The following is a 17,602-nucleotide window of genomic DNA, read 5'->3' as shown; positions in this document are numbered from 1 at the left end:
ATTATTGTAGTACGATAAATTTTACGTACGATGTATTTGGTAGGTTTGATAATCGGTCGTTATTAAATTTTTTATACGCCAAAAATTTTTTTATTACTTCATAATATACGGCAATACGACGTTGGCCGGGTCAGCCTGTAAATTATATTAATTTGTAGCCGATATTTCGATCCAATTGCATGACTCGTGGTCAAGGCGGAACTGTGGCTACAAATTAATAAAATAATTACTATGTTTAAGTTTAAAAACATATATTAACATGTAGTAATAGTAAACTAACTTTTTTAAGCTTTATAAATATTTTTGTTTTACGTATAGATAATATTATAAGACTTTTCTTTTATTAGCCACCATCCGAATACTTGTATGTGTTAATATATACTTATAACTAAGAGGGAAACCGCTAAAATTAGGAAGGCATCCATAAATTATACGAGCCGATTCTTTTACTCTACCTTTCCCCTTGGTAGGATTTAGTTCGCTCAGCCCTAATCTCATGTGCGTATTTTAAAAATAAATAAAATTATTAATCCTTAATAGTTTTACTTTAATTTTACCTAATTTAATATGTTAATATTAAAACAGCCGCTACACTTGAAATAAATGTCTGGAGCAAAATAGAAACTGCGATTTAAAACTTCCAGTAAATTATTATAACGATGTAGATATATTTGCGTCAGTCGCACTGCAATGATATAAAGATGTATATTATCATAACATTTCCAATGTAACAAGGCCGGAAACGCTCCTGTGATTCCTCTGGTGTTGCAAGAGATCGTGGGCGGCGGTGATCACTTAACACCAGGTGACCCGAGCGCTCGTTTGTCCTCCTATTCCATAAAAAAAAAACAATAATATAATGTTCCATGTAGGTAATTATTATCAGTTTTAATATGATACAGTTTTGCGACCTTTAGATATCTTATAATCTTAGACTTTTATTGTTATTTACTATAAGTTAAAAAGTTTTTGAAGCATGCTTAAATGATTAATTTAATGCCGATAGAATGCTTAATTATAAATTCTTCTGATAATGTTGTGTTGATAAAGAAAAAAAATACCTTTACGCGCTCTCGACTCAGGAAGAACCTTCAGGAAAGTGATAGTATGTCTATTTTGTTTCTCCCTATATCCAGAAACTGCGACACATCCGGCGAAGAATGTTAAATGCCACACAAATGTAAAGCACACGGCAAGTCCTGTAAAAATATAAAAATGTTAATTATACTTCTCAAATTTAATTAGATCGTATGTATGTAGTTAGTACAGTGATATATTCAATCTATATAAATATAATGAAAATGGTCTTTGTTTGTTTGTCCGTCCTAAACCACTGATCGTATCGACATGAAACTACCACCATTCAATGCGAAATTTATCCTAGATGGTTGATGGCTATTTTTCGAATTCCAACGTTCCTTCTTTTTAAAATTCGCCCAGCGAGGCGGGCGGACCGGCTAGTATAATATAAAACTAAAACCTAATTAATATTCTCACAATTGTTTGTATACTACTTTTCATAGTTAAAAAATATTATAAATTTTTAAATTAAAACCTGTTAGATTTACTGTATTTAATAAGGAAAATAGATAAAGTTTACAATACAGCCAAGAACAAAACTAAATAATATCTTAGCTTTAAAAATGAAATGACAACGGGCCAGACACATATCCTGAATAAAAGGCAATATGGAAGGGACTAATCGGTAAAAGAGATGTCGGTAGATCAAACAAGAACTGGCTGGTAGAAGGAAAAAAAAGAACGAAAGGGAAAGGAAAAAAATAGCACTGAAGGAGATCTTCAACCTAGGGGGATTTAATAATTTAGTAAATAAAACTAACAATTAAATTAAATAGAACAAAAATAAACCCTACTATCAAACGAAATACGTTATACGAATAAGCATAACCTAAATAAAAAGTCTTTCTTATTAGATTTACTGTGCTAAAGTGAAAAATGTTATTGCTAATAACTTAACATACCTGAATACATGCAGAATATCTGCACGGATGGGAATGGTGAGAAGATACCGATGAAGAAAGAAAGCATGTCGGTAACCGATGTAATAGTGATGGAGACGGCGGCTTCAGAGAGCATAATGGCCATTCTTTCGGGCACAGGAAGCGTGGGGGATGTTCGTCGCCATGCCGCTAACATTACGAATGTATCATCAATGCCAATACCTGAAAAAAAATGAATATTATAGACCTAATTCAGATGGAAGCCATAATATAATGTAGGAGGCTTTTGCACAGGACTTTTCTGCTGCCAAGCAGTAATGTACAAGCATTATTGTATGTCGGTTTGAAGGGCGCAGTAGATAGTGAAATTACTGGAATAATGAGACGTAACTAGTACAGTGTACACATTGCCATCAATATTATTTAGTCGCTATAGGTGTCTGTATGTCACACCAATATTTTGCTATATTAGCGAATACAAATAACAACTTACGAATTTTTTCTTCCTTTTTGCTGTGAGAGGTCGTTTTATATTTCAAGATTTTAGATCAATTTGAAGATGCGAAGCTTATTATAGGTTTAGGATTAGCATTGATTTAGTATTCTTTGATTTAAATTGGTTACTTCATAGCTTAGATTGGCCGCAGACGTAAATATTTAAGAGCATACATTGACCCCCTGCATAATGTTTTCATTCCGATAGCATGTAAAGGGGCTATATTACAGTTTTCGAAGGTAAGTAAAATATAGCAAACTTAATTTTAACTTAAAATGCCTTTTTTCATATTTTTATAAGCTTTAATCGTGGTTCTTGTAAGTTTTTAAATTATAAAGTCAAAACTATATTATACATATAATTGATATATGCAGTGTAATCCGTAAGCAGATTATATAGTGAAATTAGAAATGAACAGTAGTATCTAAAAGTAACTACTACATTATCTGTTCAAGTTACCAAAAGAATAGAACTGGAGTTTGGACCCAGTTTGTTGTTGATACTTTTAGTGCGTAGGGCGTCAGAAATCGATGCTAATGTGTGTAATAGGAGTGTTTGAAGGCGAAGGTTTTCAACCAGTGTGTGTTGCCAGTGATGACTTATGGTACGCAGACGTGGTTGCCAACTATGGGCCTGATGTGAAAGCTTATGGTCGCTCAGAGAGCAATGGAGAGGGCTATGCTCGGAGTTTCCCTGCGAGACCGAATCAGAAATGAGGAGATCCGTAAGAGAACTAGCCCAAATTTTGCGAGAATGTTTAGCGAAAATGAAGTGGTAGTGGGCAGGTCACATAGTTCGTCGGACACATGGCCGTTGGGGCAGTAAAGTCCTCGAATGGCGACCACGTACCGGAAGACGCAGTGTTGGTAGGGCTCACCACAACATGGAACGACGATCTGGTCAAGATCACCGGAATACGTTGGATGAGGGCAGCACAGGAACGATCGTCGTGGAGATCTTTCGGGGAGGCCTTTTTCCAGCAGTGGACGTCTCCGGCTTATGATGGTGTGTAAATATTCAAAATCCGATTGGAACAAACATTATAATATCAAGACATACCCAAATACCAAGCAGTACAAAGTTTCTGCACAGTTTCAAGGAACGTTCTTCCACATTACCACCAAGCTGTGAAATGAGCTCCCGTCTAATTTGTTTTGAAATGGCTACCTTCAATAAAAGCGCGTACCTACAGGTTTCTAAAAGGCCCGTAACACTCCTGTGATTCCTTTGGTGTTGCAAGAGAATGTGGGCGGCGGTGATCACTTAACACCAGGTGACCCGTACGCGCTTTGTCCCCCTCTTCCATAAAAATATTCACGTAAAGAGGTAACTTACCGATCATCAAAAACGGCGCAGCCAAGTTGATTCCAATGAAGGGTATGCCAAGGTATATAGCACAGCCAAAAGCAGCCACTGTAGCCATCACAGCTGATATGTTCCCGAGCAAACCCAGCCAAGGTTTCGACCGAACCCAGTCCGCCATCATGCAGGTTACAATCGAGAATATCCCCATCAGTATGAACGTGGAACTGAAGAACGGTATGACAGTTCTCGTGTTCTTTTCGAGTTCATGATCAAGTGTTCGTGATGCAAATCGCGCGACCGATATATGTTTGAAACGTCCCGTGTCTTCTGCAACACCGACGGCATCCAAGAACGCGTCTTCCCATGCAGCACCACTAAAAACAATTTATACTATAAGTTCTCAGTTAGATTGCTGTATATGAAGAGTGTATCCTAGGTCACCTATAGCACAATACATTGATAGAAGAGTACTTTAACCATAAACTTAGTATACCTACTAGCGTAATAGACGAACCTTGTGTGAGAGTGAGAAAAATATCCTAATACAAAATCCTACGTATGCGAAAGAGGCGGAATAGATAGACCGTGAAACAATTGAGTGTCCATTAGTCTCCTGACAAATTGGACCGCATTTTCATTTTATTGTTTTACTTACAGATTTATAACTTAATTTGGTGATCTACATCTGATAGCTGAGCCAGCGTAGTATGTAATGCAGCTATGATAGTACGTACATTGTTTTTGTCTTAGATAATTTATAAGTCTAAATAATAAGTCTGTCAGCACGTCGAAATGCGTTTAATTGTTAATCTCTATTTTCAGCAACGCACACATACTAAAAAAAAGTGACAATTATCGCGAGTGTAAGACGTAGCTTTTCACGCACACTAAAGTAATAAACTTGACCTGTTTTAATGCGTGGTCTAACAGCAAGAGGCCTTATCTAGACGTATTAATTATCTTAGGTTTTTGTATATATAATACTATTAAATTCTAGTATATTATTCAAATTCAAATATTTTTATTCAAAATTGGATTTAAAATCACTTATTGTACGTCAAAAACTACCCATTCAAAAGAGACTGCCTCAGACCTGAGAAGAATGGGCGCAAGAAACTCAGCGGGCTTTTTTTTTAAATATAATATATGGATTACAATGTAATATAGTACAATCAACAATTATTTAAATAAATAGCCTGAGGGTGTTCGCTTTATTCCCAGTCCGTGGTGTCATTAAGAAAATCGTTTATACTATAATAACCTTTCCCACACAAACGTTTTTTAACAATTCTTTTAAATTTCGTAACACATTTGTTTTGTACATTTTCTGGGATCATATTGTAGAAGCATATACATCGCCCAGCAAAAGACTTACTGACTAGACCCAACCGAGTAGTAGGCATAACAAGTTTATGTTTGTTCCTCGTGGTAACATTATGAATGTCACAGTTTCTAGAAAATTCCTCGATGTGCTTATGAACATACAGAACATTACCAAAAATGTATTGAGAAGCAATAGTCAAAATGTTTATTTCTTTAAATTTTTCTCTTAATGATTCTTTAGGACCTAGGTTATAAATCGCGCGAATAGCCCTCTTCTGCAGCACAAAGATAGTATTAATATCGGCCGCACTGCCCCATTACAATATACCATAGGACATAATACTATGAAAATAACTAAAGTATACTAATCTCGCCGTATCTATGTCAGTTAACTAATTTTCTAATTTTCTTAACCGCATATGCTGCAGAACTCAGCCTATTCGCCAATCCTTCAATATGGGGGCCCCACTGCAATTTGTAATCAAGAGTGTGATTTGTGATTCCTCTGGTGTTGCAAGAGAATGTGGGCGGCCGTGATCACTTAACACCAGATGACCCGTACGCTCGTTTGTCTTCCTATTCCATACATTTCAACTTTTCCTTTCCATTTAATAAAATATTCCTCTCCATTTAATAAAATATCCGCATCTACATTTTTGGCATTTGGCGCGGTGATTTAATATGTTTGGTTTTATGACTATTTAACAATTATTTGTTTACAGCAGTACGTTTTCATTCTTTTCTGAGCAATTTGTTATGATTCAAAGTGATAACCCTCACTTCTGGGATTAAATTTATTACACAAATTACACAAACACTTCTCTGAGTATAAATTGATTAGTATTCGTGTAATGTTCGTATTGGAAATAATTTCGTTAACGATGTCAAGACTCAACATTGTTTTACATAATACGTCATACTGTCTGGATTAGAATTAACAAATCATTCGCATATTGTGTTCCATCTCTATGTATTCTTTGTGATTAACTTTGGCATTGACAGGTTTGTATGTCGTTTATATTATTAATGAAAAGGCTATTTTATATTTAGTAACTGACTAATTATTATAAGTATAATTTACATGAGACCTGTGAACTGTATTTTCAGACACATGGACAGTTTTACCAGTGGGAGGCTCTTTTGCACAGGAAGCCGGCTAGATTATGGGTACCACAACGGCGCCTATTCATGGAATGAAGCAGTAATGGTAAACATTGCTGTGTTTGGGTCTGAAGGGCGCCGTAGCTAGTGAAATTATTACTGGGCAAATGAGACTTTACATCTTATGTCTCAAGGTGACGAGCGTCTTTGTTATTTTTTTTAACTTAAACAATTATTAATTCAAAACGTTTGATTAATTTTGGTGCATCATTTTACATACACTGTATTAAATATAATGTAAAATGCTACAACTGTAAATTAACATTTGAAAGGGTTGCAATGAGTTTCTTACCACCTCCTCTCAATTTTTTTCTCTTCTCCGAAGTGGTGGTAACATTAATGACACTCATAAGTGTCATTTTGACCTGACTCAATAAATGATTTTCTTTTCTATCTTCCAAAACCAGAACAATCATGGCTACAGTCTCCAAGATTTTGGTATTGTTAATATTAATTGATATGGAAGAGCGTGGCCCGTGACACTCGGCGAAGAGTAAGCAGAAAACACGCATTCAAGGTGTTTTTAGACCAGTTTTTTGGTGAAAATATAGCATTTCGAGTTATTAACACTACTTAATCCTTTTACACATATCCTTAAGTCTTATTTGTAGGTTGCTAATGCTTGCTGTTGGTTATAGTTAACACTCCAGAGCCTTTTTGAACTACCACTTTTCCTTGCAGTTAAACAAGTTTTTTGGCATGGCATGACGCATTTTTTTAGTTCAACTCTCAGAAAAGTTATTCTTATAGCTTGTACTTTTTTGTGTAGGTATATTTATTCAGATTTGAAGAACTTATAAGAACGAGGATTGTATGCATATTAACTGTTTTCCACCCAAGAATTTTGAAAATATTGGCTTTGTTACATAGATGGCGGCCTGAAGCCGTAAACTCAAATCGCTCAAGGTCGCTGGCATTTAGTGTCGCCTTAATAGAAGGTGGAAGGCCTCGCCGACGCTACCCTTTGATCTCTTCTCCTGTCACACACTGCGATGGAACAAGAGAGCATTCTAGAAGTTTTTCATACGATTATGTGTCTGACACCTCATGGTAGGTATATATATAAGATATATATATATATATATATATATAGTCTTGCGCGTTATGATCAAGAGACCAAAGTTTTATCAGATTCAAAACAAGGTCATTAGATGTACTGTATCAGACTTCGCCATACTTTATTAACTTAAGTTATGTACTTGTATTTACCATGATAGTTTACAAAGTTAAATAGAATAATCACTGAATGAATATCACAACAGCAAACGAAGCAACCACGCGTTACGCGAAATGGAAAGTTTTTAGTGCACATGAAGATTGGTAGGTATTTTAATATTATCATTACTAACTAGCTGATACCCGCGACTTCCTCTGCGTACACACATGACTGAGCACGTGCTAATGAAAATGTTGTTTTTGTTACTTAAAACATTAATAACTTTATATTAAATATTTTTTTAGGTAAGGGCCAAGTATCCATGGCATATAAGTAAGAAGACTTAATTGAAATCCATTCAGTAGTTTTTCGTGATACGCGCTCAAATGAATACTTCTATCATTTTATTTATATAGATTAATTAGTACAAGTGAGAATGTTATTGATATATTTTACTTCAGTTCTTATAGTCAAGTCTTATACTTACCTAGAAAATGTTCACTTTAACATACGTGACATATTTGACTTTGACTATGACCTTCCCGCTTCCCAATCAGGTGAACGATATTGCAGAGCATACAAAACGAAAAAACACATATTAATTGTCAATTTTTCCTGTGCCTATCATAGATTGATGTAATAAAATAAAGCATGTTTATGGATACAGAGCGAGGATAATAAATTAAAACGATTTACTCTCAAAACATTTACTTTTTTTTACCTACTTGTGTAAGTCATTTAGTGTTTGACGTTTGAGTATTTTGTGGCATCACTTTGCAAAAGAAATGATTTGTAAAACGATGTAGTTAGCTGTAAATGTTGATTTAAAAGAGTGGCAATGAGTTTCTTGCCACACTTTCAAGTCAACTCTCTTCACTCTTAAAAATTTTTCCGAAGTGGTGGTAATTATATCTACAAAATTAAAACTTTTGGCATTCTTAAGTGTCATTTAGTTGAACTACATGAATTAAGATAGGATAAGAATTAATTAAGATTTCACAGTTTGTTTATAAGTACAAATATAGAATAATAACGCTCAGAACGATCAATTCCTGTCAATATAGAACTAACATTATAATTAATGTGTGCGTGAGCGTCACGTACTTACACTCGCCAACACGCACACAGACAGCCAAATAATGTTGCAAGTGAATAGACATTCCTCTAAATCAGTCAATTGTAAGAAATACTAGATTATATGTAATAAAAAAGAAGAAATAAAATATAAATTAAGAATTTAATAAAAACATCACGTATTTAATTATTGTTGCAACAATTTCTAAAATGGGACTGTGATAATGTTTTAAATCAAAGATTGCCGCCGTGCAAAATTATGATTTCAACAATATGGATATCGTATCCGAGGTCTCGAGGGTGCAGAGAATGAATTTGGAATCATTTTTGAAATTCAAGATGGCCGCTGTGCAAAATTATGATTTCAACAATATGGATATCGTATCCGAGGTTCTCGAGGGTGGAGAGAATGAATTTGGGATATTTTTTTAATACCAAGATGGCCGCCGTGCAAAGTATGATTTCAACATTATGGCCATCTTGGATTTAAAAATTGATCCCAAATTCATTCTCTGCACCCTCGAGAACCTCGGATACGATATCCATATTGTTGAAATCATAAGATTTGCGCGGCGGCCATCTTGTATTTCATAAATGATCCCAAATTCGTTCTTTGCACCCTCGAGAACTTTGGATACGATGTCCATAATGTTGAAATCATAACTTTGTGAGGCGGCAATCTTTGATTTAAAAAAACAAAATGGCGCCTAACCGAAAGTCGTGACGAAATCGTCGACGTATGAAAGCAAGAAAAGTTATTTTATAGCAAATGCTATAAAATTTCTCTCATACGTCGATAAAGAAATTTCACTTCAAAAACATACCGACGTATTGAGAACCTCCTCCTTTTTTGAAGTCGGTTGTTAGTCGGAGAGTGGCCGTTAATATTCTCACGAGCTCAATTTTTTCCGAACATAATCCGGTAAATTCAGTAATTTAAAAGAAATATTTATAGTGACTATTCAAAGCGCTTAGTTTAAGCCTAATTGAATTAAGATTATTTGACTTTGACTATAACATCATGTGTCGTCGTACATTATAGCCTCCTATCAATATCTACAAATAAACACAAAAAACTATCCCAGCGGAGGAACTCGGGGTATATAGTACTTTCATAGCTGGCAACACATTTTTTTTATGGCGTCTGTTTTGTTTACAAAATATTTTGCTGTTTGTGTGTATTATTTGTTATTTGTATTTGTATTTTGCCGAATGTATTAACTTAAATTAAAAGTTGTGAAATAGTATTTAGGTGTGAAATGTGGTAATTTTCTTATCATAATTTTTATTATAAGACGCTGTGTCTGTTTTTCAGTTAAATTGTCCTGGAGGTTGACAGAATGACACTGACGCGGCGGGAAACGGGTCATAAACGACCACATTGAAACTGCTTTATGTCGCTTGGGCCTACTCACGTTCTAAGCGTAGTATTCTAATAGTACAAACATATTCGCATTCGTTCGTTTGTACGTACTATGTACCTATGATCGTGTCTAACATGTTCGTTTATACGCACATTAGATTTTAATATTTAGAGATAAGATTGTTTTGATCAATCAGCCTAAAAAAAATTACCGTTGCTCCTGCAGTTTGGTGTCGGTTCTTACAAACCAAACGAGCTGCACAGCCGGGACGGATATTATGGTATCGTCCACCACCTGGGTGCCCCCGAAGTACACGGGAAACGCGTGTGCCTCCCACGTCACCGGGTTGAACATTATGGGAAACGTGAGATTCAATTCTCCTCGTTGCACCTGCAAGCAATAATTATAACTATGTTATTACAAATAAGATAAACATGTGTTGAACACTTGTTTTATATTAGTTCTATTACAAATCTGTGTCTTTCTGTTGTTTAGCGTTCAACAATTTTTAGATATTGCTTATATTTAAATATGAGTCGAAGCTTGTCTAAAATGTGTCTTATGTAGAGATCATATTCATATTATGGAAGATTTAGATTATATTATTATTATTTTGTGTTTTACGTTTGAGTATTTTGTGGCATCACTTTCATCATCACTTTGTGAGGCGGCCATCTTGGATTTAAAAAATCAAAATGGCGCGTAACCGAAAGTCGTTTTGAAATTGAAATTTTTACGAGAGATTTACGCAAGATTTAGATTTTATTACGATGACAGATAGATGACAGGTGTCAAAAATTGCGTTCCATTTCTTTAATTGTTCTTGTACACTTCTGTTTATGTTGTGCTTAACGACATTTTAGTTAAACACAAGCTAAGCACTGTTTTGTAATAGAAAAGATAAACTTCATTTTAGACCTCGTTATTGTTATGTCACTGACGTTGTTATAGTTAGGTCACTAAAACACGTCTCAATATAAGCCACGTTTAAATTTCTTTTTTACAATAACACGGTTAGTTTTTATTTCAAATTCTCGGTGTATTGGTGTTTTTTCAAAATTAACATGTTGAAAAATCCCTAATTTTGTTTTCACTTTTAATTCGAAACTTTATTTATGTAAATGTAACGGATATAATATAATTTTATATGTAAATGTGACGATTATACACAATAATAAGTATACAAATGATTTGAGTTTTCTTTAGTGTTAATTCCGCCAATATTTGTCTTTAAACAATTCGACACGTATTTCGACTCTACAAGAGGCATCCTCAGGACGTGTTTTCTCGCCAAACTCTGGCACGAGACTGAATCAAGTGAGCCGGAAGCTGCTCTTTTATACCGTCGTCCCATGAAATGATGCGCTGTGATTGGTCGGCTGTTGTGACGTATTACCCCCGGAAGAGATACGCAACAAAGGTGATGGGACTAAATTTGTTTGTTCATTCAACAATGTAAACATGATTGCTAGGCCTTACGCCAGTAATGACCCAAGATCACAAACAGTGGCGACCTTGTATCAGGAGGGCCGATCTTGTGCCAGGGGAATATATATACTTAAATACGTACCCGTCTGAGAGTTTTCTAAAGTTGTAAAATAAAATAGAACAAAGTCCGTTTAAGTTATGTAATATTATACTATTTTAAACAGAACAAAATGTTGTCTAATGTGTCATACTGCCGATTTAAAATGTGTGATGAATAAGTGTCCATTGTCTATATTGTTTGAGCGTGACTGTTTGTTTGTTCCGCTGAACCGTGACTCCGTTTAAGATGCTGCTTTATGATAAGGAAGGAGACAGTGGATACTATTGAATTACAATGAGTGGGGTTTTTGGTTGATCTATTACTCATACTTTTCATATGAACGCTTATGAACGATGCGGGACTCGAACCCACGCCTCTCGAATTCCATCCAAGTGCTCTTATCAGCTGAGCCAACCGAGTGACGCATTGATCGTAAATCTTAGTATGTCTAGTTCACTCAGGTTGTGGCTCCGCCGACACGATCTACTTTACAGTTGATAACCTGCCCATTGCATATTAGGAAATTGACTTGAGATGTCGCTCCTGCAAATCTATGTGTGTTTATGAATCTATGTATGTTTATGATAAAACTTTCCGATATTTAAAGGGAATATTTTTCAAGTATTCTATCAGCAGATTCACCCCTATGCGATGACATATCACCTTTTCGGTCGAAACGCTCTAGAAGTATAGACAGAGCGGTCATGGTTGTGAAGAAGTTTTAATAGGAGCAGATATTGTAATGAACGTCACAATGTTTCGTCATCTTTCTCTGATAGAGTACATACGAGTGCAATCATACACGGGGCCGCCCATAGTAGATTTGATCTGGACAGCGTCAGGCCGTCGCATAGGCAAGGAATATTGGCATAGGTAACCTTCCGCGCGGTCTAATGCGATTTTAATAAACTTTTTCAAATAGGCTTAAACTAAGCGCTTTTGAATAGTCATTATAAATATTAAATTATAATTACTGAATACTCCACTTTAAAATATTCTTTGTCAATGTAAAACATTTATTCTGTTCAGATTTTATTCGGACAGTTTTTTTTATGAAAATAAGGAACGAGACGAGCAGGACGTTCAGCTGATGGTAATTGATACGCCATCCATCCATTATAATGCAGTGCCACTCAGGATTCTTGAAACACCAAACAATTCTGAGCGATACTACAATTGCGCTCGTCACCTTGAGACATAAGATGTTAAGTCTCATCTGCCCAGTAATTTCACGAGCTACGGCGCCCTTCAGACCGAAACACAGTAATGCTTACACATTACTGCTTCACGGCAGAAATAGGCGCCGTTAGCACAGGATGTCGGCTAGATTATGGGTACTACACCCATAATCTAGCCGACATCCTGTGCAAACGAGCCTCCCACTAGTTGACACACGACTAAGGAGAAAAGTGTGCTTACGTTGTCTTTAAGCACACTTTTGCCGTTCCGCTATCAGATTGCGAATGATATGTCGTCATATATATATATGACGTCCTTGCTTATTCTGAAAAGTTACAAACTCACCTACTTAAAATTTTGTTAGTTTCATTATAATATTTCAATATGGACATTTACGGACCAACCTACCCGCGAAGGTGTTACAGTCGTTAACATAAGTGCAATCTGGTCTGCCAGCTATCATTCCGAGGATATCACCAGTATTACCTCGTCTATTATCTTGTCCACGTTGAGGATATCGTTCACGAAGCACTGCCCCTGCCATCTCGCGCACTCCTCTCGGTACGTGAAGGTCTCTCCCGTCGGCAGCGTCACCGTAATGTTCTGGACCAAGTCATCCAACTCCCGCAGCTCTTTCCACACCTCTGGTCGAAGCATATTCGTGTCGTTGTCTTTCGTCACGATGATAACTCGTCCGAATCTTCCTGTGGACGTTTATAAACATTAGGTCTTCCTTTAAAAATCCGAATCCGTTGTACCTGGTTTCATACCTTCATATTCAAATTTAAATATTTTTATTTAAAATAGTATCTTAAATCAGTTATTGAATGTCAAAATGTTTTACAAGTTCATTTAATTTTACAAAATATATATTAAGTAGTGCAAATCATATAATCAGACGTCAAATACTCAATGCATAGACACGAGCAACCACCACCAGAAGCGCCCGTTCACGAACATGACGCATAGACTAGTCATCGCCTGCCTCGACCATATTTTAGGGAAGGGAACGACCAAGATAAAATACGATTACACTATGAAACAGATGTTACTTCTTTTGCTAACCGACTTCAAAAAGGAGGAGGTTATCAATTAGATCGGTATTTTTTTACGTATGTACACCGATTACTCTGAGATTTATGATGCGATTTAAGTAATTCTTCTTTTATTTGATGCGAAATAGATGTCATTTGGTCCCATAAATTTTACATAGTTTGGCTCAGTAATTTTCATTTTATGAACATTTAGATGAAAATTTTCGTCTACCTGGATGACATAATTGTTTGCTGTGTACGGCTTTTTTTTGCAGTTTTCATTTAGGTTGATTATATCTTATTATTAACTGGCACTGAAAACCTATCAATAGGTAGCACATACAAATAATAGTGTTTTATTAATATTAAAGGTAAAGGTTTGCATAAGAGGTGTATTAAATGAAATTTTTAGTTATTTTATACTTTTCAGTTTTTGAAGTCGGTTTTTTTAAACGTAGTTTTTTTTATTTAATATCTATGTATCAGTTTTGGCCTTATTCTTGTACTTTTAATATATAAATAATAATATTGTATACAAAGCATGACGATACACGAAAAAAATACACAGTAGCTTAATCATACCGATCGAAAGACTTCATATAGTATCAGAAATAAAAGGAACACATTAAATTTTAACATATTTTGATATATTAAGGTACTCCAGGCTCGTAATATACTAATTTTAACATATTTTGATATATTAAGGTACTCCATGCTCGTAATATACTAATTTTAACATATTTTGATATATTAAGGTACTCCATGCTCGTAATATACTAATTTTAACATATTTTGATATATTAAGGTACTCCATGCTCGTAATATACTAATTTTAACATATTTTGATATATTAAGGTACTCCATGCTCGTAATATACTAATTTTAACATATTTTGATATATTAAGGTACTCCATGCTCGTAATATACTAATTTTAACATATTTTGATATATTAAGGTACTCCATGCTCGTAATATACTAATTTTAACATATTTTGATATATTAAGGTACTCCATGCTCGTAATATACTAATTTTAACATATTTTGATATATTAAGGTACTCCATGCTCGTAATATACTAATTTTAACATATTTTGATATATTAAGGTACTCCATGCTCGTAATATACTAATTTTAACAATATTTTTCTAGATTTCTCCATATTCATAATTTTTATAGCACAAAGCATGCTGTGATTTTAATAGTAGGAAAAGTTAGATTTCATAATTATAGCAATGTAAACAGTAACACTGTGACTACTGTTTCTCATGTTAGTGATCCATTAAATAAATAAATAAATTTGGCATAGTCGTGGGACGTCCTGTATAGCGCTATGATACTCTAAGTAATGTGTACTAATGACAGATTTTTTTTGTAACAGATTAACAATTTTATGGAAGAGGAGGACAAACGAGTCATCACCTGATGTTAAGTGATCACCGCCGCTAACAACGAGCATTAACAGCCTCGTACTGGAAACAACGCACAAGGAAGATCATTCTATAGTTAGTCTGTGTCGGGAAGAACTTTATTTGAGTCTTTTAATTGGTAGTTCTTTCAGCTGTTCAGAGAATAAAAATTATAGTTTACAAAACTAAAATTCTTTCAACTACAGTTAGTTCGGCGTCTTTTTTAATATGTGTGGATGATGCATCTACTGTACTCAATAACTCTTGTTTAGTATCAATTTAGAACACAGAAATATAGTGTGTTCTGTGTCTAACGGCCGTTCCCAATATTCAGTCTATATCTCTCTTACTTGAGATAAAAATCGTAACTATTGTTGACTTTTCTGTCCCAATAAACTTATCGACGGTAACTCACCTAATCCGTACACGCTGTCTGTCAATGGGAAGACGTATAGCTTACCAGCGATAGAAGTTTGTATGGAAATTGCAATTCACGCGTCCCAATATAAGGCGATAAGAATGACTTATCGGGTTTATTGGGACAGCTTCAGATTATTGATAGCTAATTACTGACAGAAGAAGGTAGTAATTTATCTCTATCTGTAGATAATATATAGGGAAGGGCCGTTAGGCAGTGATTATTTGACGTGTGAGTATTTTAATTGCATCATTTTACATAATGCAATTGAAATGATTTGTAAAATGATGTTAGGGTAAATGTTATTTAAAAGAGTGGCAATGAATTTCTTGCTATTTCTTCTCATTAAAACTCAACCTTTTATGAAGTGGCAGTAAATGTAAAAAAAAAGTAAGCCTTTGACATTTCCGTAACCTACATGAATAAAAAAAATATTAATATAAATATAAACATACATACCTGCTCTAGTAATTCTGCCAACACTGAACCTATGAGAATAGTTAACTTTGAAATGTTCTTCAACGATTCTTCTCTCTAACTTCCCCTGTCCGCTGACCGGAGAGAAGAGATACTCCGGATCCATTTCGTAGTGGACACGTTGGTAGCCAGTGACCATTAGCAGGGTCAGAAGCAGTGGAATTATGATGAAGTATCCAGGACGCTTGCCGACCACCATACCCAGCTTGTAGAACGAACGGTTCAATACATCGTCAACGATTGTTAATCGACACCCCATCTGGAACAACGGAGAAAGGAAATTAAAACATTTTGTTTACATTCGGTAATGATTTTATTTCATTATCATCATCTCAGCCGAAAGACGCCCACTGCTGGTCAAAGGCCTACCAATACTACGTCTTCCAGTACGTGGTCGCCATTCGAGGACTTTACTGTCCCAACGGCAACCAGTCAAGCTAAGTGCCCTGCCCACTGCCACTTCAGTTTCTCAACCATCTAGGCTATGTTGCTGACTTTGTTTCTCCTACGGATCTCCTCATTTCTGATTCGATCCTGCAGGAAAACTCCGATCATAGTGCTCTCCATGGCCCTCTGTGCGACCATGAGCTTCCTAATAAGGCCCATAGTTAGCGACCACGTCTGTGTTCCGTATGTCATAACTGGCAACACACATTGGTTAGTCTTCTTCCTCTTCGTAATTTATTTACTGAATTATAATTGTCACTGACAAATACATAATATAAACGCGGAAAAAATTGCAATATTTTCATACCCGTTGGTATAAATTCATATCGTAGGACTCACAAATTCAAGAAACTGAGCAAAAATTCAAGAAAATATATATTAAAGCTTCTTTGACAAAGAAGGCTTACCATAGAATATTAGATAATATAGAGGTTAATGATGCATGGTTCTTGTCTGGTTCTGCACAGGCCACCTAAAATGTTATATGATTTAAAAGTTGGGCTGAGATTTTCTTATCAGTTCTTCTTTTCATCTCAAAGCCTCTTTACAAACTGGTGTGGCTTTACGACGTTAACCAAGTGTTGTTGAAATATCTTATGTTATTGTCACTCCCTATGGTAAATAAATATATTTCTTTTTCTTAGAAAGAAATCAAAAGAAGCCTATATTTTTAGGCCCGATACACACTTTTGGAAAACCTTTGAGAATAAGACTTTTTCTTTTGTTACAACTCAAACGTCATATTTTCTATTAAGTAATACTCTAAATAACTTGGGTCGTAGTTTTGTGTTACCTCACAAGTCAGCAGTTGGGGCCAACATAAACCAACCATTAGGCAACGATCTCATATGTACTATTCTTTTATCATCCTTAAGAAATAATTACCTGTTAATTACAGTGTTGCTTAGAAATATACAGAACGCATAAGTACATTCGCGTCAGGTTAAGCGTCCGTGGAACCGTGTCCTCGTTGCGCAATGAATAACTGGTTGTCAAAGTTTTCTACATTCTGTATCTGTTTTGATGTTGCTATTATTATTTACCATGTGTCCCCCACATGGTATTATCTATCTGCTTCGCCTTCGAGATTCTTAGATAGGTAATCTTTACAAAATCGGTTTTATGTCAAAGATTAATTTTAGTGTTGCAATTCTCTCGTGAGTTTCGCGTCAAAAAAAAAATTAAAATCACCGGGAAAAATTAAAATGGCTCAAGCAGAGGTTTCTAAACTTTTATAATTGGGTACGTTAATAATCTTTTTTTTTACTTTTT

General features: G+C 35.2%; 1 protein-coding gene across 1 annotated transcript in view; it reads right to left on the bottom strand.

Annotated features, from left to right (window-relative positions):
* Positions 1-17,602, bottom strand: part of LOC126976465 (patched domain-containing protein 3) — an 80,983-nt gene that overhangs the window by 7,141 nt on the left and 56,240 nt on the right. Inside the window, exons 2-7 of the mRNA XM_050824795.1 lie at positions 15,866-16,142; positions 13,034-13,251; positions 10,052-10,230; positions 3,793-4,136; positions 1,983-2,183; positions 1,062-1,199 (exon numbers count right to left, since the gene is read on the bottom strand). Of these exons, the coding sequence (XP_050680752.1) occupies positions 1,062-1,199; positions 1,983-2,183; positions 3,793-4,136; positions 10,052-10,230; positions 13,034-13,251; positions 15,866-16,142 (1,357 nt within the window). The remainder of the gene's footprint in view (positions 1-1,061; positions 1,200-1,982; positions 2,184-3,792; positions 4,137-10,051; positions 10,231-13,033; positions 13,252-15,865; positions 16,143-17,602) is intronic.

This window comes from Leptidea sinapis, chromosome 41 (assembly GCF_905404315.1).
Source record: "Leptidea sinapis chromosome 41, ilLepSina1.1, whole genome shotgun sequence".
In the NCBI taxonomy this organism is placed as follows: Eukaryota; Metazoa; Arthropoda; class Insecta; order Lepidoptera; family Pieridae; genus Leptidea; species Leptidea sinapis.
Note: the sequence above shows the minus strand (reverse complement) of the source record. Positions and strands in the feature narration are given on the sequence as shown.